We start from the raw sequence: 13,610 nt of genomic DNA, 5'->3' as shown, positions 1-13,610 counted from the left end.
CTGTCTTTTCCCTCAAGGCACTTAGAACTTTGTATACCCAAGAGCTGAACTATTCAAGCCTTTGTGGCAGCTTTCTTATCATACTGTATAATAATTAGTATCCTATTTACCTGAAAACCATTCCCAGCTCTACCAGGTTCTCATCATAACAGTCATCAACTATGAATAGTTAACAGGGGATATGAGCGACAGGAAGAGATGCAGTAAAGTATCTGAAAGTTTGGTCCTTCGATATTATTACTATTATTACTATCCAGTCATGTTTTAATGGCCACAAAATGTCCATTACTCATTCTTACAAGTAACATACATAAATTGGCAATAAGCCATATTAAAAATACAGATTACAGTAAATAAAACATACCTCCCCTTTTGATTAATCTTACACGGCTTAGTCTAAGTAAAACCATACACTGGCTTTTATGCTACTATCTGAGCTTTTAAATCCCGATTTCAGTTGAGAATTTTGGCAATGTCTGCAACCATCAGTCATCCCAACACTAATAACTGTTAAAGCACCCGTTCTCTATTTTACCTTTTCTCTCACTATAGATTTAACTGCGTCAATACACATGGATATGGGCATTCATTAAAATCATTTTGTAGACATAATCACAAAATAATGGAGAAATTAAATCAGATCACACAATTCTGGGCCATGATTTGGCATTTTGAAGAAGACAACCCATGTCTGGCTTGATACACGTTCTCTTTATGACAGCCAGGAAAATGAATGCAGGTTTCAGAATATAGAAGATAATGCATTCACAAACTGTTGGGGAGGTATGGGGAAGAAAAAAAGTAAAAAGCTGACCCTCAGAGAGTCTCTGTGTATTGTATTTCATGTGCAATCTTGTCTTTCACACTGAACATTTAAGTTTGGCTAATAGTAAGAACTTGGATTCAAAACTGCCCGTCTAAACTTGTCCTCTGAGACCGGGCTGCTGGAGTAAATAGCAGAAAGGACACCGACAGCCTATGGAAGTGGGGGAGAAATAAAAAAAGAGAATAGGAAGAAAAATACCTCACATGGCAGAGGCCATTGAAAGCTGATCTTCGTCTAATCCACAAACTGTCTTTTCTAGAAGAGAGCCAAAGGTGAGTCTCTGCTTTGTTTGGCCTCTGCTTTTAAGCACTAAGACCCCCCCCCCCCGTTAGCCCATCCCACTCAACAAATGCCAGTACAGGCCAACACAATTTACCTGTGTGGTTTTTGTTTTTGTTTTTGTGTAAAGGAACTAGCGAGCTAGCAACCAGAGGCTGAGCAGGATTGCTTGACCTCAGGTTTTTTAAATATCCAGTTTGGGTAACCCAAGTCCCCATACCAAAAATCTCTCCTAGTGTTACTTCAAAGAAAAAGCTTCCTCTGAATTTAAAGTAATTTCAACATAGAGATCGCCTGCTCTTATAAATCTACTGCTTTACAAAGTGAATGAGAGGAATACCTTTTGCTTCCTGGTGTTAATAATTCACCAATCGACCCACAGGTGTAGTTTTCTTGTAGTCACTTCAAACATGAAGGAAAAACAATGGTAGAAAATAAACAGAATTTGTGTGTGTGCGCGTGTTTTGGGGCTTGAACTCAGGTCTGGACACTTTCCCTGAGCTTTTTTGCTCAAGTCTAGTGCTCTACCATTTGAGCCATAGCTCCACTTCTGGTTTTCTTAGTAGTTAATTGGAGATGAAAGTCTTATAGACTGCCCTGGTTGACATTAAACTGTGATCTTAGATCTCAGCCTTGTAAGTAACTAGGATTTCAGGCATGAGCCCCCAACACATAACTGAATTAATCTTAGCACCCCAATTATCTATGCCCAAACTAAGCTCTTTAAAAGAATATCAAATAATGCTTATACAGTTATTTTACTTTAAAAATTTAATATTCTAGGATCATATAAATGTGAACTCTTACAACATTAATACAAACTTTAAATTGGATTGAAAACCTTCTCAAATGAGAAACTTACATTTTAGAAATATTTTTCAATATTAATATTAGGGAGAAAAATAGGTTTAAGTTTTAACCAGAAAACTCAATTAACCTGAAACTCATTTGTCTTGATCACAAACATGATCACAAACCTTAGCAGTAGTTGATACCTGGATGTATACGTAGTTGAATAAGCTCTTTGCCTTGGTTTCTTTATTTATAAAGAGTGAGTGAGAGATATTTTCTACCGTACCTGGCTTATAGCAAGTGCTATCACTATCACCATCACTATTAATGTTTAACCTCATTGGGAAGCTTGTGGAATTCATCTCTTGGTGACCCAAGTAAAGACATATGTCTACCACATGCACTCAACTTCTCTTAGAAGTGAGACACTAAACCATTCAGCCAGCTAAAATGGCAGTTGAAGAATGCTGCCAGTCTCCAGCAAAATAAAACAGAAAGCAACTGGCCACAAGAAAAAGAGCAACACAAAATCCGAGGTTGTCATTTCATCTTTAGCTCTAGGATGATGATGAAAGATTACTCCGAATAGTGATACTGGGTGATGGCTGACATCTTCCTCAAGACTCTCTGTATGATATTTAGTAATAAAGGAATCAGAGATGGTAGGAAAGGGAAAAAAAGAACATTCTAGTTCAGAGGACTTTGCCTGGTCAGAAAAAAAAAAATCTTGGTTACCTCAGACTACTGTTAATTTATTGTTAATAAATTAGACAATGTAGTCACTTGACCTTGTACTTAGAGCATATCAATATGGCAAACTCAAAAGATAGATGAAAATCAAGTTAAATAGTGTAATTCAGATAGAAACTATCAATATTAAAGTATGTAAGATGACCTTCCTCTTCCTGTGGTGATCTTGGTCCAGACACCGAACACACAATTCTGTGAGCTTGGTCTTGGATAATAAAAGTTATGGAGTCAGTTTATTGACTGATACTTCTGACATATTTTTTAGAGCATAAAGTATAATACTATACTAGTAAGTCATAAAGCACTCACCTTGAAGTCACTCCTATATAGCTTCTGTTTAAGTCTGTCAGCCTAAACTCACTTACATTAATTTTTAAAGAGAAAAGAAAAAAATCTGGCTTTTGAATGAGTACCACATGTTATGTGAGAGGTGGGGAATTAAAAAGAAAACCTAATCTGAGCCAATAGTTTTGGATTCACAGTAATTGCATACGTTTTATTTATCAGTTCTCCCTAGCAGTATGTGCCTGTTACCTAAAGCGATGGAGCAGGTCCCAGTTTTATGTCTGATGCTAAACGTGGGCCTACAGTATAAGACATAGCAACCGCTGTGGCCTCTGCTCTGTCACTTTGCCATGCGATTCTAATGTGGTTTGACTTGAATAACATAAAATAACATAGATAATGTTATTTATGTTATTTTCCACGTGAAGAACTCCTGTAAACCTTGCCGTTTTGAAACTCAGTGAGGCAGGCGTCTTAGACAAGCTGAAAAACAAATGGTGGTACGATAAAGGTGAATGTGGACCCAAGGACTCGGGAAGCAAGGTCAGTCGCTGAGGTTCGGGCCTCCTCTTGCCTTCACAAAGTACACGAAAACCCTCAAAACCACTATCTCTCCATACTCCCAGCCACTGCCTAAATCAGAAAACAGTGCCATAGCCTGCAACCACAGGGACCATCTTTTTAGGAAACTGCAACTTTATTCCCTAATGGTTTTAAAATAAACTAAAATTAACTATTTTAAAAGACCTCAAATTAAAATTTCTTACATAGGATCCTCAAAAGTACGTACCACTTATCAATGTTCAAGAAGTAATGTACCCACTACCTGACGAATGTAACTGTAACCCTTCTATACGTTGCCCTAACATAAAATACAATTTTTTAAAAAAAGTATGTACCACTAGTAAAAGCAGTATTTTTCTTTACTGTTAAGGTTTCATTTCAGAAAGAGACTATTACTACTTCAAGAGCTAATATAGTCTCAAAACAAAAAATGGATAAGTAGTCACCCAGAAAAAAAAAAGATGCTAAATATATTAAATTTCAATGTTTTGTCACCATTTACCATACATTCCACTTTAGTTCAGGGATTGTGTTATACTTCTGTCCTGACAAACTGAAAATCTTCCCAATTATGTTCTCCCATTCAAAATTTCTTTTTTTATATTGGTAGTTACACATTCTTTCCTTGAGTTTCAAACCTTTGATTCATGAGTTCTCTTTAGAACAATGCAGAAATGCATAAGGCAAATTCTGTTGACTACAACATCTCTATTCTTATCCTATTAACAAATACAACAAGTTTATTGGTGAATCAAAATATCTACACATGTTAATTGAACAGAATTAATTGTCTCAAAGCCAGTTGAAGATTCTTGGAGTTCTTCTTTCCTTTTTTTCCCCCATAATCTCTTCTAAGAAGAAAACTAATTATTGGTTATTCATAGGCATTAAACAGATGACTGGCTTAAATGGAGAACTTCAATTAATTTAAGAAGGAGACATAGTCAAGTTAATCAATCCCTTTCTAGGTCTTATACTTAATTACTTCTGTCTACCTTTGAGCCAAAGTGGAATGAGGAAAGCTTAGCCAGATAATGAAATAGTAAAACGATGCAAATCAGGGGACATCTATAAAATCATTAGTAAGTGATTTTACTTGAAAGACAACCACCCTAAAATTTGTGGTCTAATCAGTTGATATCATGACTTAGGAGATGTATATGTATCTTTTGAACTAAACAGTCTTCTAATAAAAATGATTTAAGCCCAGCATGGTGGCGCACGCCTGTAATCCTAGCTACTCAGGATGCTAAAATCTGAAGATCAAGGTTCAAAGCCAGCCCAAGCACAAAAGGACCTGAGACTCTTATCTCCAATTAACCTCTAGAAAATGAGAAGTGGGGCTTGGCTCAAGGGTAGGGCAGTAGCCTTGAGCTGAAGAGCTCAGGGACAGCGCCCAGGCTGAGGGCGAGTTCAAGCCCCATGACCCACAAAAAAAAAAAAAAAAAAAAAAAAAAAAAAAGATTTAAGATCTGAATCACATTCTGCACAAAACATGTTGCAGATAAAATGATGGCTACAGAATCTTCTTCAGATTGTCTGCCAAAATATTTTTGGAACTGTGTTACATAGTAAGTTCAATTTATAATTTTTGAACAATTCTGAATTCTGAATGATTTACCATTACAGATTTACTATAAAATAATTTGAATGATTTACCATTACAGATTTACTATAAAATAATTTGTAGTAGATCTCGAAAGAATAAGAGGTCTTAAAACATCAGGCAATTAAATATTTTAAATGGGAGTAGAACTTTGTTTTTCCAATCTATAAAAAAATTATAAATTTTCCCCTATACAATTTATTTCTCAATTGGCTATGGTAATTTATGTATCTTTAAAAATTATCTAGGAGAATTACCTAAGTTATGTATATACAAATTACATATATCCTTATTCCTAAATAGTATAGAATATGCAAAAGTGATATTTTTCATGAGATTTCCCCTGTAGTTATAACTGAAAGAACAAATGATATATACTTAATATTTGGTAAAGTGATGATTAGCAGAATGTGACAGTAATAGCTTAAAGATCCTTAAGTAGGAAGTAGGGAGTTCAATGTATTCAAGATAAGGTAAACCTTAAACACTAGATTTCTGTTTTAAAAGACATAATGCTAAAAGAGGTCCCCCATCCCACATAATTGGATATTAAATATGTCATTTTCAAAATCATAACAAACCCACTTCTGCTACCCTATGTCAATATACAAATGCTTGTACATGGCTAAGTATAGTGGTTTTCACAGCTTATTTAATAGCAATAAAATGTTGTTGATTTTATTAAATGTAATTGCATTTAATTTATTGGTAATTATAATTTCACTTTTGAGAATTGTAAGCTTTATGCTTCAATCCATAAACCTACATTAGTGACTTATCTTTATAAGTACTTTAAGGTTAAATGAAGCATTTACTTTAATTGGCTGTTTGGATTTTATGCGTGCTTTTTACCTGTTGCATGTGACACTTCGGCAGTTAACTCTGGTGTCTCTATCCTCTATAGGACAAGACGAGTGCCTTGAGCCTGAGCAACGTAGCAGGCGTCTTCTACATTCTGGTTGGAGGCTTGGGCTTGGCAATGCTGGTGGCTTTGATAGAGTTCTGTTACAAGTCCAGGGCCGAAGCGAAGAGAATGAAGGTGGCAAAGAGTGCACAGACTTTTAACCCAACTTCCTCGCAGAATACCCAGAATTTAGCAACCTATAGAGAAGGTTACAACGTATATGGAACCGAAAGTATTAAAATTTAGGGGTAGGATTTAGGGTCTACGACAGTGAGTGGAGAATGCATCCTGTGAACGCAGTGTTGTGACCTGTCTGTCCAGTGGTGATATTTTGCTTGCTTCTAATTAGAGCTTTCTATTTTTGGAAACTTGAGTGTAAAGTGGTTTGATTTTCTTTGGCTGCAGAAGTCCTGTTTGAAACTTTATGTTGCCAATAGATATCTGCATTGCAAGGGTCAGAAAGGCAAAAGCCAACTAGGATTGTTCTGCAAAATGATTCAACTAGGATTGTTCTGCAAAATGATTCAACTAGTATGATTTCCTTTAAATTTGGGAGAGATTGGAAATTAGATGTGGGCTTCCTAACAGAGATCAGGCAAATCTTTATGAAATTCATGTTTAGGACATGCACTATCAAAGGAAAAACCTGTTCTGAGTTGCCAATTGTTTTTTACATAGCATTATTTTTTCTAAAGAAATAATATACACAAAAGCTCAAAAGCACATAGTATGAACTTACTGAACTTCACCTCCTCATCTAATTTGCTTTACACTGGCCATCTGTCTATATCTGTGAAGCACAAATGTTGGTTCTTCTGATAATAGCCCTTTGAGCCAGCACTTTATAGAGGAGAGAGGTTATTGCTTGAATTTTTACCACAAACACATCTATTAGATGAGATTCAACTTTTGTTTTCATAATGTCACTAAGGGCAATAGATATTTGAAGCATAGATGTCCCTAATATATGTGCTCCATAGGACAGATACAGTTAAAGATAAAAACAAATTGCAGTGAGCTACTCTGCACTTTCTTTTTTGTCTTCAGAATTGCTTTCCACCAAACCAGATTGGTCCCATTTACTCTGATTCTATCATGGTGTTACAATAAAAAACTATGCATCCTATGAAATATAGGAGATAAAGACCATTGTTTCGTAAAATATCTAAATGCCTCCTTTACTTTTCCTGTAACTATAAAAAGTGGTTTTCCAATAAAATCTGAATGGATTTGTTATTGTTCTTCTAAAATCAAGCCTCTACAAAACCATTTTCTAAAATTACATATAATAGCTTAGTGAATAGTCTGTTCAATTCTGATTACATCCTAAAGGTTTTTGAACCTTCAAGAGATACTCAGGACTTTTGATGTACCGCAAAGTTATATATATATATATATATATATGTATATATATAATTTTAGTAAGATATACATCTGACCAAATGCCATATAAATGCCCTTGATTTTGTGATTTATTGACATAGAAACGATGGAAGTATCTTAAAGATAGCCATTGTTCCTATCTTTAAAAAAAAGGAAAAAACCATCCCCATTCACCACAATCTAATTGCTTATTCCATATTATAGAAGTTGATGACTGAATACAAGTGAATAGTAACAACTCCAAAGTGCTTCTTTCCCAATAGTGTTAAAAAAAATTAGGAATTGTACCCTTAATTCCTGTAGATCAAAACATGATGATTACATCTTCTAATAGGATAAGAAACTGAGCAATAAAGAGAATGCTTTGTTCATAGAAACAGAAGATTTTTTTTTCACAGAGAAAAACAATACCTGACCAGTTTTAAGAGCCAGCTGTTTTGACTGAATTTTGATAAGAATTTTTTTAAGATGTACTAACTTTTTTATTGCTCCTTTAAAACTGAGTTTTCTTTCATATGGCAACCTTTAGTGAGACTCACTCCAGAAACAGAGAGGAAGAGGGATATTAGAAATTATAGAAAGGCATACTTATGGATGCCATTTTATTATAAATTTTGGTGTATTTAATAAACCAGGTATGAATTCCCAGGTTATCTTCATTAACATGTGACTTACATGTAATAATATTTTTGAGTAAGAAACTGGCATTGAAACTGACCCAAAGATTACCTTTCAAGCTAAATTTAAAATTTTAAGACAATATAATTCAAATGAAAACATTCACATCTAGATTTCTTTTTTTTCCTTTTTTAATTTTTAATTTTTTTTGGTTGGTTGTGGGGCTTGAACTCCGCGGGCTTGGGCAGTTGCCCTGAGATCTTTCAGCTCAAGGCTACTCCTCTACGACTTGAGCTAAAGAGCCACTTCTAGTTTACTGGTGGTTCACTGGAGATTAAGAGTCTTACGGATTTTCCTGCCCAGGCTGGTTTGAACTGCTATCCTCAGATCTCAATCTCCTGAGTAGCTAGGATAACAGGTGTGAGCCACCAGTGCCCAGAAACATGTGGCTTTCTTTTTAAGTCAGTAATTTCCAGAGTAAATGAAACTGTATCCACCTATAGAGAACATTTAAAAGTAAGCAATTTTTATTTTAACATCAAATTAAAATGAATGCTTTTCCTTTCAACAATGCTACTAACCAAAAAAAGGAAATATGGTAATATGAAATTATGAAATAATTATGAAACGATTGGTAATATTTTGGTAATGTTTTCCCCAAATTCCTTTCCCCAGTTTGAAACTTTCACTATGTAATTGAGCTAATTCAAAGCGATTATCCCTCAAAGATAACTGATATATTAAGGTTATTTAAGAAATATAAGATTGAATTTGGTATTGGAATTGACAGATAAGCAGCTACAATAACTTAGCCAGATTCAGATCCTATGTAAGTTTATAAAAAATGTTTTCCATCTTGAGGAGCCACAGTGGGTTCACATCCAGATGAACAGAGATGACATTTTATGGAATAAGCAGGTGACATAAGTATAAGAAATAAAAGTGATAGAACAGATGAAAAAAGAGAAAATAGAGTATGGTACCCTGAGCTCAAGGCCCAGTATCAATACACACACACACACACACACACACACACACACACACACACACACACACACACACATTCTATGGCTTGTCCAAGATTCATTGCATTAATCTAGCAAAGAGTTTGAGAGTAAATGGAGTTTTCCAAGTGTAGGAACTTCCCCTTTCTTAACAAGCGCAATAAGAAAGAAAAGAGAGCATAAAGTAGACCTTGGGATAAAAGCCTTCTGAAAATGCTTTCTGTTTTGCTTTGCTTTGCTTTGTGTTGATCCTGGGGCTTGACCTCAGGGACTGGGTACTGTCCCTGAACTAGTGCTTTTGGGCAGTTCATTGGAGATAAGAGTCTGACAGACTTTCTTTCCTGGGCTGGCTTTGAACTTCAGTCCTCAGATCTCAGCATCCTAAATTCACAGGATTAGAGCTATAAATTATAGGAGAGTTGATCTAAGTCATGAAAGGAGCATAGCAAATATCTCCTTTGTCTTTGTGAGTCAGTGCAGACTGAAGCAACTAAAAGAGTATAGAAGACATGAACAAACAGTAATTCGATTTATACAATTGAACCCTCTGTTTCTCCTCTGTTATCTTCTGCTACCTGTTGAGTCTGAGAATAAGTATTTAATGAGGAATCCAGAGACCTAATTAATCCCATGCCCTAAATAAGAGAAGCTCTCTATTGATCCTGCAGTGGGTACCAAAACATGACTGGTTTAGGTATACCCCTCTTCAGAGTGACTGTTAAAATAGGATCCTGAGTTTGATATTCGGCCTAAACTATCTGTCACTAATCGCACTGTTGAGTCATGTCTGTAACTCATGTGAATGAATGAAATTGTCTGTGGATAGGTCTGTGTTTAGGAAACAGGACAATCTCTCAAAACAAGTTATAAAGAAGACATTTTCTAAAAGAAATGATTATGATTTAAAGAATGCTATCCAAAATAAAGGAGCTCTGAAGTTCCACCGAAAGTACTAGGGTATAAAGTACAGCAAGCTAAAAAGATGTTCTCTTCCCAGCTTTGCTACACAAACCTGATTTTATGATTTTTTTTTTTACCCCCTTAGAATTAGTGTTTAAATAAGTGGGACCCATAAATTTCAGGCTGATTAGTTCTTTCGTGGCATTGGGGTTTTCCTTTCTTTCTAAGCAGTTTGCATATGACTTAAAAATATATGGAAAATGCAGATGTCTAATTACTATTTCCGGATTTATTTATTTATTTTTATGTTGGTTGTGTCACATGTGGTTGAAGGCACAGTAACATTATGACACGTCCCGTTCTTTGTGTTTCCTTTCCATGCCACCCAGCTGACCTTTTCTGAAGCCATAAGAAACAAAGCCAGGCTATCCATCACTGGAAGCGTGGGAGAGAATGGCCGAGTCTTGACCCCTGACTGCCCCAAGGCCGTCCACGCTGGAACTGCAATTAGACAAAGTTCAGGATTGGCTGTCATTGCATCGGACCTACCATAAAAACCAAAAACATAATTGAGTGCCTTAATCAAACTGTGTCGATGACTGATGGAAACGCAGCCCCCCCCCACCCCCCACCCCCAACCCAGGGACGCGTGGCTGAACACCTTGGGCGGGAATGACATCCTAGCGCGGCGGCGGATGTCAGCAACAGCAAACCTGCGCATGAGCTCAGCTCGGAAACCCAAACTCTCAGATTTTTCTATCAGGACAACTCACCATCTAGGGGAATTCTTTGTTTTTGTTGTGGGAGGGAGCTGGGATTGGGTGTGTTCACAGCAACAAAATTTCACTTGAGTGGACTTAAAAACAACAACAGCAACACAACACTAATCAGACTTGCCAGTTAGCGCATTCGCCTGTGACATTCTTGCCCGGAAAGGCCTTCGTCGTCACGGAATAAGGGACGAGATGGTTATTTTACACGTCGACGAACATGCTGACCTGTGTGTGTGCAGAACGCCCGCAGAACCAATGGAAGCATCTCCGGCTGAGAAAACAAATCTCTAAACTGTGATAAGGAAATAATAAATATGTAAATCCTGTGAAAAAAAATTTAAAGGAAGTATTTACACTTTGGAAAAAAAAAAAAACAAATACCTGAAACATGCTTGCTTTTTAACTGACGTAAATTCAATAGAGGACAACACAATTCTTTTTTCTAACCATCTTAGGGAAAAATACATTGCAATAATTGATATAAATGCCATCACTGTAATAAACTTTAGAGACTTTTTTTTTAAATATAAAAGTTGTTGATCATCCTCTCGTTTGCTGTTATTTTTCACTGTGTCAACACAAGTCGGTTCACAGATTGCATTTGTTTCACAACCAGGAGCAAAAAGTGAAGAAATGTCGACATTAAATCATCTGTCAAGGTAGAAACAAAAGAGACTACGGGTCACTCATGTTATTGCTATTATTTATAATCTTGTTCTGTGTACAAAATTGTGGTTTTTGTACCCACCAAAAAGAAAAAAACAACAGATGTTCTTGTGATATCTACAAAGCTTAAAAGTTGTGTTTTCTATTATTATAAAAGTCATTTGAGAAATTATGAGATAATACAAGGGGTTGTAAAAGTCAAGTGGTGGACCATACTGGAAAATGTAGCTAGCTCTATAATTTTTTTTTGCATACTAAGCTGTCTTTTTACAGATCTTTGATTGTTAGAAGACTGAATTGTCAAAGATGGAGTTTTTGAGTCTGGGAATTAATCATTGCCCTAACAACAACATCCTCTGTAACTGTGCATTGGAATTTTTACTTGATTGTATTTTGCTGCATAATCTATGTATCTTTTGGACTTCTCATTCCTATTTTTCCATTACATATTTTGAAGGCACTAATAGCTTGGAGTAGGCCACAAATAAACAAATTAATCCGTAGGCTTTGTTTCCACCTGGAAATTGTGAAGAAAACTGTATGCTTATTTATTTATAGAAAATATTTTCTATGTGTGGATTAAAGTGACATGCTACAAAAGAAGGTTTGGTTTATTGAAAATAGTAAGTAACATAATACAAATGGAAAACTGTATAGTGAGAGATCTTGGCAGAAAGCACAATTTAGGATGATTCCACAGGTCTAGCCATGAAGGATGAGTGGAGTTTTCATCGGAGGAGAAGGTGATAAGAGCTTTGTGGGTGAGCAGTCGCCAAAGTCATGTCTGCTAATGGCCCCTTTGGGGAGTGCATGCCATGAGAAAAGCTGGAGAGAGCCTACGGTGTGAAATCATGGAAGCTCAGATGGATAAGGTCAAGGATTGATTTTCTTCCATCAACTCTTAAAACCTCCACCACTCCTTTGATGTCTGTTATAGCAGAAAGAGCAGTCTTAGAAAGCACTTATCTGGTAAGGCATATATGTACTGTCCCCTCAGGAAACCTTCTAAATTCTTAAGCAAAGAAAATGAGTCCTCCTTATTATCTGGCCCTTGGTTATGTCTTCAAAGACTTCTGTTCCTGCTCATCTTCCCCCTTCCACTAAATGAACCTGCAAAGCAGCACACAGAATATTGCTGATACTACTTGCTGTCTCTAACTTAACCCCATCTCCTCTGCCTAGCTCACACTCATCCTTCAGCATTTAAATTATATTTTACTTGCCCTGGGAAGATTTCCATGAGTTTCTACCATGCCCTGCCTGTGAAACTGAGTTAGGTGCCATTCTTAATGTGTCTTCCCATTCACAGCACTCACCATAATGCAGTGTAATTGCCTGTGTACTCGTCTGTAAACCTACTAGACTGTAAGCTCTTTGAGGGCAGGGACTGTGTCTATCTTGTTCACACTTGTATCCCCAGCACCCAGCACAGTGCCTGGCATATTGTAGGTGCTTAATAAATATTTGTTGAATGAAAGAATGAATTGAACTGAATTAATTAAACAGAAGTAGGAACTCATTTTTTTTAAATAATAGTACCTAGAGAGTATGCTAAGCATATTGTGGGGCAGAATGAAAGCCAAAGGTTGGTTGATTTCAGGTTGTTTTCTAGAATACCAGAAAAAGTAGTTAAAAAGAAACATTAGCAAGAAAAAGAGATTTGATAATTTTCTGGCTGGATGAGAAGGTTCTCTAATAATGATACGCAGCTGTGGCTTAACAGAGAAAGATGTGATTGCTAAGGAACTAGGAATAAGGATTTGGCTGGGTTTTTATAGATACTTCTAAAGATAGCTTTCAGTAAAGTGTGTGTTGGTTACAGAGCTATTATTTTTGTAGAATAAAAAATATATATTTTTCCAGGGCCCAGGAGTTTGACCTGGTGGTAGAGTGTTTGCCTAGCATGCATGAAGACCTGGGTTGGACTCCTCGGGAGTCGTGCTGTGGCTCAAGTGGTGGAACCCTAGCCTTGAGAAAGCCTAGGGACAGTACTCAGGCCCTAAGTTCACACCCTAGGACTGGCGGATATATATATAAAAGCTTAAATTTGCTATGTCTGTATTCCTGTGAGATAAATTGCTATAAAATTTGGACAGGTGAATTTTTTTCTTCTTTTATATTTTGGCAGTCCTAGGGTTTGAATTTAGGGCCTTATGCTTCCTTGGATGGTGCTTTACCACTTGAGCTATACTTCCAGTGCAGCTTTTGGCTAGTTTTAGAGATGGAATCTTACAGGCTTTTCTGCTCAGGCTAGCTTTGA

At 36.4% G+C, this 13,610-nt stretch overlaps 1 protein-coding gene across 5 annotated transcripts in view; it reads left to right on the top strand.

Annotated features, from left to right (window-relative positions):
- The window catches only part of Gria4 (glutamate ionotropic receptor AMPA type subunit 4), a 259,884-nt gene extending 247,063 nt beyond the window's left edge, over positions 1 to 12,821 (top strand). The window contains exons 15-17 of one of the 5 annotated variants that reach the window (XM_090319597.1): positions 3,361 to 3,475; positions 6,007 to 6,141; positions 10,301 to 12,821. In XM_090319597.1, coding sequence (XP_090175723.1) covers positions 3,361 to 3,475; positions 6,007 to 6,141; positions 10,301 to 10,465 — 415 coding nt within the window. In that variant the 3' untranslated portion in view covers positions 10,466 to 12,821. Of the gene's footprint in view, positions 1 to 3,360; positions 3,476 to 6,006; positions 6,255 to 10,300 lie in introns of those variants that run through there. The other 4 variants (XM_090319593.1, XM_090319592.1, XM_090319595.1 and 1 more) reach the window with 4 other exon arrangements.
- Positions 12,822 to 13,610: the final 789 nt, after the last annotated feature.

Source organism: Megascapheus bottae, chromosome 27, assembly GCF_031878675.1.
Source record: "Megascapheus bottae isolate mThoBot1 chromosome 27, mThoBot2.hap1, whole genome shotgun sequence".
Classification (NCBI taxonomy): Eukaryota; Metazoa; Chordata; class Mammalia; order Rodentia; family Geomyidae; genus Megascapheus; species Megascapheus bottae.
The sequence above is the reverse complement of the archived record's forward strand: the minus strand, read 5'-3'. Positions and strand labels throughout refer to the sequence as shown.